General features: G+C 33.9%; 1 protein-coding gene across 1 annotated transcript; it reads right to left on the bottom strand.

The window, feature by feature from the left end:
• Positions 1–527: 527 nt before the first annotated feature.
• On the bottom strand, positions 528–1,456 carry LOC140803946 (zinc finger protein 1-like). The gene has a single exon (XM_073159790.1). The coding sequence runs from the start codon at positions 1,284–1,286 to the stop codon at positions 621–623; it is 666 nt and encodes a 221-aa protein (XP_073015891.1). The 5' UTR covers positions 1,287–1,456; the 3' UTR covers positions 528–620.
• Between the last annotated feature and the right edge of the window lie 13,878 nt (positions 1,457–15,334).

The raw sequence follows: 15,334 nt of genomic DNA, 5'->3' as shown, positions 1-15,334 counted from the left end.
ATTAAACATTACCATGATTTTATAATTTATAGAATTGATTGTGTGATATCTAGTGAAGTGTACATGTAATAAAATTATGTTGTTTAAGAATAAACTAATCATAAATTACAACAAGAAAAGTGTGTAAAAAAAGTAATTTTCTTGTGAGACGGTCTCACGAATCTTTATCTGTGAGACGGATCAATCCTACCGATATTCACAATAAAAAGTAATACTCTTAGCATAAAAAATAATATTTTTCATGGATGGCCTAAATAAGAGATCCGTTTCACAAAATACGACATGTGAGATCGTCTCACACATGTTTTTACCGTAAAAGAAATAATTGTCACATTCTTATTGGGTTAATTTGACTATGGGTAGTATGATTCCAAATGTTGATTCAATGGCTACAAAGCACGCTAGATATACATATGACTCTTGTATATATCATAAGATCAATCATTAGATTAAATTTCTCTATTTTACTTTTTACTAAATGAAAAAATGTAAATTTATGATGTAGTTGCACAAACTTCTCTAATTTTATTTTAAAGAAATGAATATAAAATATTACTCGAAGAGAAATACAAAATTGTACCAAGCAAATATGAAATAAGGTAAAAGAAAAAAAAATAACTTCAGAGTTTAAGAGATAAGTCCAAAATTTTCATGTCTTCTAGATTACCACGACTTTTCAGCTGAGAATTACCATCATCGCTTCTGAATCCTCCAGTTGCATCCACCGCCACCGGATAAAATCTTCGACCACCGTCAAACATCGCCGCCCCACCCCCGGACGACTGCCTCATTTGATGATTCTCCCCCGCCAGCCGCCCTATCGACGGGTGCTGATCCAGCGGCTTCCTAAACCAAGCCTGGTTGAACGGGGACGAGGCTAAAGCACTCGGTTTATGTATCATCGAATGAGCCTGGATCCCAAGAGACCTGTTGAATGATCCATGCAGAGGGAGAGAAGCCATGCTCGGGTACCGGAGCTCCGCCATGTCGCGGTGGTGGAAGTACAGGCGCCGGCAGTAGCGCTGCTCCCTCTTCTCTATCGTTCTCTCGCGTTTGTGGGCGTTCTGGTGGCCCCCAAGAGCCTGCGAGCTGTAGAACTTCCTGCTGCAGTAGTTGCATGAGAACACTCTGGGCTCCGATTCATGCAACATCGAATCATGAGGTTGAATACTTGTTCGGAAAAGGGAGAGTTCTGGATACGAAGTTTGATCCGAGGTGGAGATATTCAGATCAAATTCAAGATCAGGATTCTCGTTCTCTTTCTGTTCTTGAATTTGTTCCTCCATTTTTCTTGTTTCTTTTCAAGTTCCAATGGGGTTCGAGCTGAGTCGTAGTAGTATATTTGGAGACTTGAATCTTTGTGCCTCCATTTTGTTTGAAGTTTGTCCTTTAGGTCTTTTGTTTTTAACAATTTGGAGGATGAGGAAATATTTTTTATTTTTGCTTCAATCATATTCTCTACAAAGTGGATCCCGCTCTAATATTTTTTGTGGGGACCCGGACGCTAATTTATTCCTTAATCATTCTTAGGAATCATTGAATCAATCATAATAAATAGGGTCTAAATTTTTTTTTTAAATACAAAGCGGAAACGTAATGTAATTTACTTCAAATTACATAATAAACATAAACATACAAATGTTGTGTTATCTACAAGAATTCAACTAGGTTCAACTATATACCAGTGCTGAATCCTAAGTTGCTTCAGAGCCCGAATCTCCACTCTATCTAGTCCAGCCTTGTTCTCTTCTTGACCCTGAACCTGTCCCACCTGTTGCCATGCACACATTCTCAGTATAAATCATGTATACATGCAATCATATAATCAATATAAACGTATATAACAGGCATTCATAACATGTATCCAAATCAGAACATAAATCCATATGAAGAATAAACCCTATTCTAAACATGTACCATCATGAGGAACATAAATCGACATGTACCATATTCAAGAACATAACCAACATAAATCATTATAAACTGTCAATTAGACTCGTGACTCCACATTTTAGACTAGACTCAATCATAGCCTAGGGATCTCGGTTTCCGGACGTTGGCATTCCATATCGATCACCAGTAATAGAAGAAACTCCGATTCTATCCACATCGATATGGTATCGATCACAAGTAATAGAAGAAACTCCGATTCTATCCACATCGATAGCCAATCATCCGGTGACAGACTTTGGCACTATCGCCAATACACAATCATGTGACATCGTGCAATGTGCCCGTGCCGATCCCGCCACTATCAGGCACCTCTGTCCCAAGATTGCTACACTATCTTGTGACATCGTGCGATGTGCCCGTGGCGATCTCGCCACTATCAGGCACTTCTGTCACAAGATTAAATACCTGCTATCTATCAATCAAGAAAACAAGCATTTTTAATAAATTCATTGCAATTATCCATGCAATACAATAAAGTATGTGATTTAGGGAAACTCGAGCCAAACCTCACTCGAGTTGTGCAATCCCAACTCAACATTAATTTATACATTTATCTTCTCGGTCTGACAAAGACGAAGTCCCGAATTCAACTCTGTCCATACCCAATCTGATAATGACAATCGAATAGATACAATATCAATATATAATTCAGTTCAAAATATGTTCTGATCAATACTCAAATCAAAACATAATCTGATCAATACCAATCGATATATGGTACCACAATACAAACTCAACCAATACCGAATCTGATCAATATCAATTTACGGATGTTTCGACGGCATAATAATACAATCTCGATAACCCTGTCAGTCCCAACATCACAGATATAGTACCAGAACTCATAATCAATATCGGTACGAATCATAATCTCAACGATAATACAAATCTGATATCGATTCTCAATCAAATCGACTCCGAAAAATCATAATAATTACATAAACTGTCTGTTCTTCATTCTGACTTCAATTATACGATGTCTACTGTATCAGAAACATCATATCTGATTCTTATTCAATTCTAACAATATCATAATTTCAAATCGCGTCTAAACGTAACAAAACTTACGTCCAGTTGTAGTCTGCGTTGATAAGAACACAGTACTGAAGTCGGATTCAAATTATGACGGATGGATTTCTCATAAATCACAAATCTTCCACGTCGAAGAAAACTTAACCCTTTTCTCTCAATTCTTTCGATTTCCTACGACACGTCTCGCGCATATGTGCGAATATCATCGGCGCATATGCGCGAGACACTAAGTCTCCGCGCGTGTCTTCACGATGGCTCTCGCGCATATGCACGTTCTATCGCGGCACATATGCGCCCAAGGTTCTGGACACCCCGCGCATGTGCGCGCAAGGTTCTGCCTACCTCGCGCATGTGCGTCCGTCCACGTCGCGCATATGCGCGAGGACTATTCCTCACAAAAAATGTCAAAACTTCTTTCGGCTCTCTCGGTCTGATCCGTTCCGTCTATAAACACCTCTCAATTACGAATACATTATAATAATTATCGTCAGATCATTTTAGATTAACATGATAAATTTCTCGTGTCTTACATTTTCGAATAAATTAAATATGTGCATTAATATACGAAGAGTTGGTTAAATATATTTCTCGAAATAACTTAATCATTTTTCGATAAAAACTGCGTAAATATTGCAATGATCAAATTATTATATAATTTAATTAATTAAACGTCCAAGTATGAATACCGTGTCCCTAATTAATAATCAAATATATTAAGTAAATTTATTAATATATATGTTTGGATAATCGATTTGTTACAACTTGTTGCATTTTGAGATATCCAAGACAAGAATTAAGAGAAAATAAATTAAAATATTGTTCTTTTCTTATAAAATATATAACTAGCTAAAGTGATATAAGAAGTGTAAGTTTTGGGAAAATTTTGGTGTATTTTAGAGCATAAAGATAATTATTTTAGGGACTAAGATCCTCTGCTGTGGCATCCCTAAATAGGCGATGTGTGCCACAAAGTTTTTTTTAAAGCTTTTATATATTTTTTAATTTTTTTTTTCATTTTTTTGGATTTTTTTGTTTTAATCTTTCTTTTACTTTCACTCAAAAATTTCATTTTTAAATATTTTTTTGCTCTTTTTAAAATATATTATAGTTCTTATTCCTTTTTTCTTTTTTTTTCTTTTTTTTCTATTTTTGATTTTTTTTTGACATTTTGTTTACCTTGATTGTTTTGAAAGTAATCCGGATCCCATTTACAGTAGGAGATAGCAAGATGCTATGTACAGTAGGTGATCCGGGTCTCACTTAGAGTAGTGAGTTTGGACAGACTTAACTTTACCCAAAAAAATATAATAATAAATATTTGTTTGGATAGAGAAGCTGTAAGGGCCAAGATCTTGATTCTGTTAATCTGAGATTTTGATTTTATTAATCTAAGATTATGGAATTTGAACTAATGTGATTATAGTCGGGCCATTACGAGACCAATCGGACCAAGCATATGAATTACATAACTTGGGGACAGAGAGTCTGGCGCCCGAGCGGTAGTTTTTGGCCGCCCGAGCGCCAATGTTCATTAAATATATGTCGCGGGCAGAAGAGGTGGCGCCCAGGCGGTAGTTTTTGACCGCCCGAGCGCCAAGGTGCAACTCGGAAATTCTTGGACAGAGACTGCCGCGCCCGAGCGGTAGTTTAGCACCGCTCGAGCGCCGACCTAATTTCAAGAAAAGAAGACACGTTGCTTGTTACATGCAAGTTTTGATATATATAACGCTACCTTCAGAAATGGAGAAGAACAAAGAAAAGAGAACGAGAAATCCTCCGAAAATCCTTACGCCTTTATATTTCAATCCGTCCGTCTAAATTTAAATCCGAGTACGGCACCATGTTCCTAGCAATGATAGCTACTACAGGACGTAAGTTTTGTTACGTTTTGTTAAGATTTGAAATTATGCTATGTCCAGAATCAGATACGATTCATATATAGTGTTCTTGACATAGTAGAGATCATAGAATCGAAGTCAGATTAAGAAACGGACTGAATATGGAATTATTATGAATTTCAGAATGAAATTAACTAGAATTGATATCAGATTTGTACGGTGGTTGATTGTAAATTATTGGAATTAGTAGATACTGGTTTGGTATCACAGATATCACAAGATTGTACTGTTGTATCGTCAGAATTTGATGAAACAGAGATGTTGTGATTTGATTAGAATATTGATACAGTACATTGATATTGTCATTGCCAGATTGAACAGTGACAGACTTTGAATCAAGACTTCGATTGTATCAAAACGACAGCAAGAAAGGTATAAATAAATGTTGATTCGGGATTGCACAACTCGAGTTAGGTTTGACTTGAGTTTCCCTAAATCACATACTTTACTTTATTGTATTGATATTTGCAGATTATCAGATTGATATGTTAATCTATTGACTTAGAGCAGAGTCAGAGTGTGAGTCTAGGGCAGATCAGCCTAGCTAGGGCAGAACCGCCGAGTCTTTGTCAGAACCGCTAAGACTCTAGACTTACGGTGTATCGATGAGCTTAGATGTAGATCGACTTCTATTGTAGACATTCGATACAGCATGCCGGAGTCTAAATTAGATCGGGATCCCTAGATTAGAAATAAGCTGAGATAAGATAACAAGACATTGTTTTAAATACAGATTCGTATTAATTCATGTAGTCAGATTGGATACATGTTTTTAATGATTATTTATACTTTTATACTGATATGTATAGGAGTTTGATTCCATTACCTTCCGTATTTTTTTTAAAAAAATTTAGACCCTGTTTATTATAGTTGATTAATTAGTCCAAATCACGATTAAGAAGATGATTAGATATTCAGAAAAAAATTCAAAAATTGGGATTTTTTCCCCTTCATTATGTTGGTATTCTTGCGATTTTAGTGTGCTATATAATCAAATTGCGATATTATTCATGTTTGTTTGTTTGTTTTTTTTTTAGGCAATTTTGATCCGAATTTGGCTGAAAAAGAACTACTCGCCAAAGTTTGATTATTTGACGTTGTAGCTTCTTATATGACATAAAATTTAGGATCTTTCAAATTGTGATCAAGAACGAATGCTTGAAGGATACCCAATTTTTATGTCATATATGCATGTACCAACGCCATAAATCGATCATCGAACTTCATCGAGCAGGGTTTTGCCAAAAATTGAATATATATGACTAAAATTCAATTTGACTATATAACATATTAAAATTGCAAAATGACAAAAATAAGGAACTAAAAAAAATAGTTTTTCAATAAAATATTTTTCCAGTTATCATCTAGATTTTTATTCAAATATCTTATGAGACAGTCTCACGGATATTTATTCATGAGACACGTCGTCAACCATGCTCATATTTTAGGGCAAAAATTAATATTTTTTTACATAAAAAATAACACTTTTTCATGGTTGACCCCAATAGAATATTTGTATCACAAAATTGACATGTGAGACCGTCTCACATGAGTTTTGCGTTCTTACAATAACTGCTAGTATCTCTTAATTAGCACACAATCCATAGATCCATATAAACTATTATTATTATTATTATTATTATTATTATTATTATTATTATTATTATTATTATTATTATTATTATTATTATTATATAGTAAAATACATTTATATTAAAAAAGTATCTATTCAATGATAATCAATACAAAAATAGTCCATGCTTAATTTTATGCAGTACATGAATTATATTATAATTTGTTTTAAATAGCAAAAACATAAATTTACTTTATAAAACTACCTTAGGTCTAAATTAAGTAAAATAACTTTATATTATATAGCATGGACTCCAAGGGGGAGATATGCATGTGTTACTCGGATATATATATATATATATATATATATATATATATATATATATATATATATATATATATATATATATATATATAAAGAATTGTTGTACATGAAATAAATATATTTGTGTATATCAGAAGTTAGTGTTGTGCACGGTGTTGTCAACACGGCACACAACACGGCAGCGAAAATTAATTATCGACACACAAATATAACTTTAATAAATTAACTCCAGATTTAAATTATGCACAAGTACGAATACTTGTGCGATGCCTCATGGCAAAAAAAATTCACTAGAAAAATTATGTAAATCGTTTACACCAAAACAATACTAGTGAGAAAACAAAACCAAATTCCTTGACACTCCAAGGAATTATAAATGCATCAAAAAAAATCACATAAAAACTAGATGCATAAAATAAAGAAGCGTGTTGCTTAAAACCAAACGACGACACTCTTCGATCAACACTCTGCGTCAGTGTTGTTCTTGAGTTTTGACAACACCAATCGGCAACACGGAATGTCTGTGACTCAATCACACAAAATCTTCAACATTAAAAATATTCTTCAGTAATATCTGTGAAAGGACTATGCACTAAGTCCACGAAAAACCACGCAGAGATCACACACGAGAAAGCTCACGAAAACACAAAAGAACACTCTTCAAAAATCTTCTCTCTCTAAGCCTCTGCCACTCAAGCCTTTTCTCTCTCTACAATCCCACTTATCTCTCAAAAGCTTTTTTCTCTCTGCACCACACTTCTCTCTACCAATTCTCTGAAAAGTCTTGGGAATCACACAAATCTTTTCTCTCTCTTCTCCACAAAAAAACCTGCGGTTGTGAAGTTCTTCATTTATATCACCTTTACTTGACCTAAAATTCATCCCTTAAAATAGTCCTAGAAAATATAGAAATAATATTTTCATTAGAGATAACACTCTTTTAAACATGGATAAAATATCTTGGAGATAAAAATCATATTAAAACCAAATCATATAATATCTAGATATAAATCAATCAAGTTATTATCATCTAGAATTAAATCAAGAAGATCTCATAATCTATAAATAAGTAAACCAAGATAATATCATTTAGACTTAAATCAAGCAAGATTTGATAATCTAGAAAGGCAGAATCATAAATTGATAATATCAATTTAGCAAAATAATAAAGGAATAAAATATTCCTTTCAATCTCCCTCTTTTTGCCTTTCTGGACAAAACATTCAAAAATGATAATCTTGGTAAGCATCGCAGTCAGTTAAGCTCCCCCTGTGTTAGAGTGTGTTTCCCCCTGAGCCAAAGTTCATCATCTCCCCCTGAATTAAACATGTTAGAGCACTGGTGTTGTTGACAGTATTGTCAACACCATCATTAGAACACCTGAAAACATAAGAAGACATACGAATGAGAAATTCATTAATCACGCAAAGCAACCCAAAAACAGCATTAAAGACAGATTATAAGCATTCATTCAATCTCATCAACTCCAAATACTTCAGCATCATTCTTTTGTATTTTTGGTCCTCCTAGTCCTCCTTTTTGGCCAGAATGTAAGCCAACTTCCAAAAGCAGAATATAACAAAACATATATGCTCTTACTCTGACAAAAAAAATACACCGATTCAATTCTTCAGCTCCAAAAAAAAATCCGCATGGTAAAGGTAAGATTTCCGAAATTTACTCAAAACACTAATTACGGTTCTATCCCAAAATCATACAGTAAAATTGATTCAAACTCGTGTTACGACGATTTCAAAAGAATATCCAGTAAAACCCACGTCGATTATAACTCCACTGACACAAGTATACACATAAATCCAAAATCTAGGTAATCAAGGTTTCATTAAATGAAACAATAATATTCAAAGAATAAATATTATCGTATCTTAATAAAGAACCAACACCAACTAATTTTGAATCAAGAAACAAACTGAATATTTCATTTCCAAATGACAAGAATAACCATATTTGTCTAATGCAGAAATGAAAATCAAATTTTATTTAAAGATGACACAACAAATGCTTCATAAAGATCTAAATATATTCCACTATTTAATGATAATCTAAATTTCTTATTTTCTCAACTTCAAATTTATTACTGACGTAGATGAATCTTTCAGCATCACTTAGTTTTTGGTAATCCAGGCAACCTGCATAAACACATTGATATGAGTTGTTGCACCAGAATTTATCCACCACATGCATCTAGAAAATGAGTTAAATTAACCTCGTAATAAACCATATTCAGAAACAAACATTTCTTAGTATGCCGAGCGTGATAAATGGTTCATTAATTCTTCATATGCCCATCATTGTCATAGAAGAAATAACCAGAACATTGAGAATCACTAATATTCTTCTGTAGTTTCTCAGAGGATATCTATCTGCAGCTTCATTATCCTTCATTTTCTTTACTTTATCCTTCGAGGTAGAAGCATAATGAGCAATTTCATCCTTATATTGCTTTAACGTTTCCTCTTCTTGAAAACAGTGCGATATGAACACATTCAGAGACCAAGTCTTCAATATCCCAATTTCCCTAATTTCATTTATATTGAGTTAAAATGATTATGATGTTGATATGTTGTATACTTGGATTAACTGAGTATATTATGGAAATCATAATTTAGAAAAAAAGTTATGGTGTTACGTGATTATGTTGGCTAAATTCTTTATTTCATGTTCACTTGGTTGTTTGTTTGTGTAAGTCGAATATTGAATTTTTGATGTAAATATAATAATTTAGATGAGAGAAAATGAACTGGGGTAAGGGTAAGTGTAATTGGAATTTTCATGCGCAGAAATGATATGGAAGTCCGGGCACGGTTACGGGTTTTAGCATAATAATTTGGATATTGATACAAATGATGTCAGATTACTACCATTAGAAAGCTAAGATATACGTCTACAACTTTTTATGTTTTGGATTGTGTTCAAATCTATGTGGAAGACAAGCCAAAAACGTCCAAAATGTGTCGTGTGTATCGTCGTTCCTGCATTGACACATTTTGGTAGAATGAGCATAACTTTCACTCAAATATTAAAATGACATGAAGCTAATTGTAGATGCAAGAAAGGACATAGGGATATAACTTTCATGTTGAACACTTTCGCAAATTCAGAAGGAAGAGATGAGTTTTTTGGCAAAGAAAGTGGCGCTCTAACTGTAAGATTTGACCATCCTAGCGCCACTGAAGTGTTTCTTTATGCTAGGGCATTATGGTCCGCACGCGAGTGATAAAATGTTATTGTTCGACACACATATTAAAAGCGTGTTTTGAGGTTCGAATAAGCATAAATATGTATTTGGAGAGTGTTTTGTCTCATTTCTCTCTTTCATTTTCCCACCCCATTGGTTAGAAGCTAGGGTTATTCAATTTTTATTATTCTCCTCCTAACATTCCTTGATTTACTCCTTCAATCCAAGTTGGTATCTTCATCTAAGCTAATATAGGAATCAAGGTAAGCTATTACTACGTCTTGTTCTTGGATTCCTTGAGTTGTAAGCTTGTATTGGTAAGTTTTAGACTTATGGGAAATTGAAAGCCTAAGAAAGTGATATTAATTGATTCAATTATGGTTTTATCTTGTAGAATCATCACCAAGTGCCAAGACTAGTGTATCTTTATTTGGTTGTAAGTGGGAGTTCTTAAATGGCTGCTGACATGAACTATGATATATATTGTAATGTTTTCAAAGTATAGCTTCTTTCTAAAGTGATGTTATTGATGTTTAAAGCTATGTTATGTATAATATGAAAGAAAGAAAAGGTTTGATGTAGCTTGTATTGAAAAGAAGCTATATAAAATTTGTTTACAAGGTATTTGTCTAAATGTTACAATGAAAATAAATGAATGTTTTGGCTTGCTAATGAGTGGAATATAAATGACGGGTTTACCACGAAGTTCAGGTAACTCGCAATGTCGTTATTGTTCAATTAACTATGAATATGTACATATCATACTGATTTGTATATTGTACATATTTGACTGGACTGGACAGAAAGACTCAACTATCAAAGTCATTAATGAAAATGACAAAGAATCAATCATGCTTATATTGTTATTTTTACTTGATTGAAAGATGGTTTCAAAGAAATGTCGAGATTACTTGATTGAAAGATGGTTTCAAAGAAATGTTGAGATTACTTGATTTTAAAATGATTTGATATATTTAAATATGTGGCCAGTAAATAAATTTCTACTAGTTGAGTTTTAGCTTTTCTCCTGGATCGTCAAAGTAGAAGGAAGCATATGCATAGTATGAAGGAAAGAAAGAAGAATATGTTTTGTTAATTTTACAAGAACAATATATTTTACTCATATTGTACATGAATAGTAATAGAAGTATGTGGTAAGTTTTTGAAAAAAAACTTCCTTATTTTGATAATTAATAGTTGGGTTTGAATGTTTAACTTTTCAATAGTATCGTTACATGTGGTAAGTTTTAATTGTAAGGAAACTTTACCGAAATTTTAATATTTTATCTCCTCTATTTGAGGTAAACGTTTCCGCAACTACTATATGTTTTTAAGTGAGGGTGTCACAAAGTCTCTTTATAAAAGTTACGGCTTATCTTGAACTAGTTAAAATGAGATTGAAGAGATACCAAAACCAGATGCACCAGCAAATCCTCAGAGAGGTCAAGCTTCATTGCTTTCAACCATAAAGCGATATGAGATATTTACATATTGTACTCCCTTATATTGCCCTTAACCATGTACTTCATTGAAACTAGGCTTGCCAAAAGTGTACTAATTTCATATTTTTCATGTAACGCCTCGAAAATTCGAAGGACCACACGAACCGCATGCATACAAGTTATTAAATTTCTTATGTATTTCAATTAATTTTTTTTATTGCACAAGTTAATTATGTGGTTCATGTTGACATGTTTAAAATAAATTTTTCTACATGGTTGCATTAAAATGTATTTTTAAAGGTTATTCGAGTTGCGATCGAGGAACAGAGACTGGGGGCTGAAAATTAGAAAATGTTTTTATTAAATAATTTTTTTAATTATTTAAAATAAGAGTGATGTTTCTTCTTATTTTTGAAAATAAAGGGGTTTGAAGTGATTTTATACGCCGGGATGTAAATTTTATCGTGTTGGTTTTTCAACAAAAATACAAACGTTTTGGCAACCTGACTAATAAATTCACAAACTTTATTAAACAAAATAATTTTTATTATTTTAATTAAGTAATAATGGGCCTAAATTACATACTTGTTGGGCCTAAGCCTTATTAATAACTTAATTAAGTATTTAATGTTCAAAACTCACCACAAACCCTCATAACCCACGCCCCACGCTCCTATCAAACTACAAACTCTCCCCTCCCCTCATAACACACACACACACGAGCAATTCAGCAAAGCGAGGCCACAGTTTCTTAAGGATTTCAGCCTAGGGTTTTCTTCACCGCCGTTCTTCGCATCGCCATCGAATATTCGTGCGTTAAAAATGCAAAGGCACGCCATACATCTCATTTTCTCGTCTATCACATCATATTAATGTTTGAAATTACGTTTGTATGAAACACATGACATCCTTATGAATATTTTCGTATTATTTCACACATGTGATAAACCCATGAATTTATGTCCCAAAACATGTTATATTGTTGCACAAAGTGGCTGCCATCCTAGGACATCAATAAGGGTCGAGTTTTACACGGTTAAGGGTCCTAGACACAACCATACACGCTGCAAAAATGAAGGACAGAAGCTGGAAACCGAAATCATGCACTTGAGGATCAAAGAGCTCGGTTAAGGAAGAAACTTGGGGTGTATCTTGGCGGGCTAGACCGGGGCTAGCCAGAGTCATGTATGAGTCGAGGGATGAGTCCTTGCCACGATAGGACTCAAGCACCAGGGCCGGGAAGGAGTCCTAGTTCGTGAGCCCATGGAAGTCGCGCAGGCTGTTGCAGCGACGCGCAGTTTTAAGGGACTCGGCCAGGGGGTTGGGCTGGGCAAGGTTCGGTCTTTAGGGTCCTAGGAGGGTGCATAAGTGTCTGGTTCAAGGGTTGGCTCGTTGGGCCAGGGCTAAGCAAGAAACTAGAGCCCTAACGCTACTAGGTGTTCTCGGCCAAGCATGTATCGAGTGAGGTGCTTTGTTTTCGAGTTAGGGTTAGTTTCCTTTGTGTCTTAGGGTCCAGTAGGGTCTGTAGGAGGTGTGGCTCGAAGTTGGTCCAGCATGGCTCGAGCTTGGCTCGATGAAAAATCAATATAGCTCGAGGAAGGCTTGGATCGTAGGTCTAGGGTTTTGTTTTAAAAAAATTAAATCGAAACATGACTCACGGGGGTCGTGTCCTTTTTTGTGAGGGATGAAACAGTATAAAAAGTTTAAGTTTTGAATTTAAGAATTTTATATTAAAGTTTAAAATTATTCGAGATTAAAACGTCTTAAAAACGAATAATTAAATATTAATTTAAAAGCATAGTATTTAAGCTAAATAAAATTATGATAAAATTCATGTAAGCTTAAAAACGAATAATTAAATATTAATTTAAAAGCATAGTATTTAAGCTAAATAAAATTATGAGAAAATTCATGTAAGCTTAAATAATTATTTTAGGACATATTAGACTCAATTAAAGTAAGAAAAATTAAAAAACTTGAAATTTTACGTCTAGGGGTAAAACAGTAATTTTACACCCGAAAATTAGTAAACGTCATGGCAGTGTCCTCAACGCTGTTTTATATGCTGATATGATTATTTTCAATGATTATGGATGTTTATGAATTTTTATATGTTAAAATGTCAATTTTAAATGTTTATAGATTTTTACGATGTTAAAAGATTAATGTTCATGGATCTTATGATTTTATGATGTCAAAAATTTTACATGTTTATGATTTAAATGTTTATGATGTTAAAATGTTTATTCTAAATGTTTAAAGATTTTTATACGTTAAAACGTTCATGGATTTTTATGATTAAACGAAAACGTTAAAAATATGTTGCATGCTTGTTTTTAAAAGAAAAATGATATTAAGTGCATGATTTTTATAAAGTGATGAAAATGTAAAACATTGGAGGAGGTGAAGTAATTGTGACTATTGAGGATATGAATGAGGATATCGTGAGGGAAAATGCCTCAGAGGGAACCCATTTACAGGAGAAAGTCCCGAGGTAGCCCATTTGTGGGAAAAAGCCCCAGAGGGAGCCCGAAAATCGTATTTTTATATTATGAGTGTGGGGACCCGGGCTCTAACTCAATTCTTTTGGGATTTATTGGATCTTTGCTCGAAAATGTGGGTCAAAATTTTTGCATTTAACATTAATTCAAATGTATAATTAAAACATAATCTGTCTTTATAATAATTAAACAACATCATGTACATACAAGTCTGTTTAGTACAATCATACACTAGTGTTCAAATCCCAACTACAAACACAAGTAGTACAAATCTAATAGGAAACCACTAGAAATCTTCAACGCCCGAGATCTCCACGCTATCATCAATCTCTCATCTAGCTCGAGACCCAGATCCTGCCCTACCTGTTGCCATGCACACATACAGACACGACAACAGCTGGATAACTCCGGTGAGAACAAATCCCAGTATAAAACATGGATGCATGCAATGTAATTAAATCAAGTACAAAAGCATAGCATATATCAATTAACATGAATTATACTCTAGACATGTAAAGGAAAACAAATCTGTATTCAACCTCTAATTCTTGACTCGATTCATTTCTACTCTAGGGATCCCGGTGTGAATAATACGGTCTGTCACCTACCCAACCACTCGGGGTGACGGTACGTCTTATTCCTAGACTTCGGTCAACTCTGTATCGAGGGTCTACACATAGAGTAAATCTGCTCCTATGCGTCGATACACCGAAACGTCTAGTTTTGGCCAATCTGCCAATATCTCCTATCTCAGGACTCGAATACAAATCAATAGATAAGACATTACATAATCAAGTGTAATAACAATCTAGTATGTGATTTAGGGAAACTCGTATCAAATCTGAATCGAGTTGTGCAATCCCGTGACCACATGAATTATACCTTTCTTGTCGAATAGTCGGTGTCGTAATCGAAATCTCGAACTCAAATGGCCAATACAAATCTGAAATGGCAATGTGTAGACACATTCTATCACAATACATCTCAATCAACTCAATGTACAAATTTGTTATTGATTTCAATACAATTCAACGGCGTAACGGCGTGATTCCTCGATACCGATAAGTTAATCTCATCATAACAATATTATAATCAATCCCAATAACTCATACTCTCATCTAACACAAATATGTATACTGAAATCTGTATAATCCTCACATAATACATGCTGAAATTTCGAAACAGTAACATACGGCGTCTGAAAATCGATCCGTTTACGTTTCTACGATGCTCATAATCTCAAGAACACATATTATACATCATATCACAAGTTCCTCAACATTTAAACTTCAAAACATGTTGAAATCTAACCAAACTTACATCCTCTTGTAGCTTTGGTTGATAGGAGCACAAATCTGAACTCGGATTCAAGTTTGGATGGCTAAATCTTGCACAAGCTAAATTTCAAGATG

Source organism: Primulina eburnea, chromosome 10, assembly GCF_022965805.1.
Source record: "Primulina eburnea isolate SZY01 chromosome 10, ASM2296580v1, whole genome shotgun sequence".
In the NCBI taxonomy this organism is placed as follows: domain Eukaryota; kingdom Viridiplantae; phylum Streptophyta; class Magnoliopsida; order Lamiales; family Gesneriaceae; genus Primulina; species Primulina eburnea.
The sequence above is the reverse complement of the archived record's forward strand: the minus strand, read 5'-3'. Positions and strand labels throughout refer to the sequence as shown.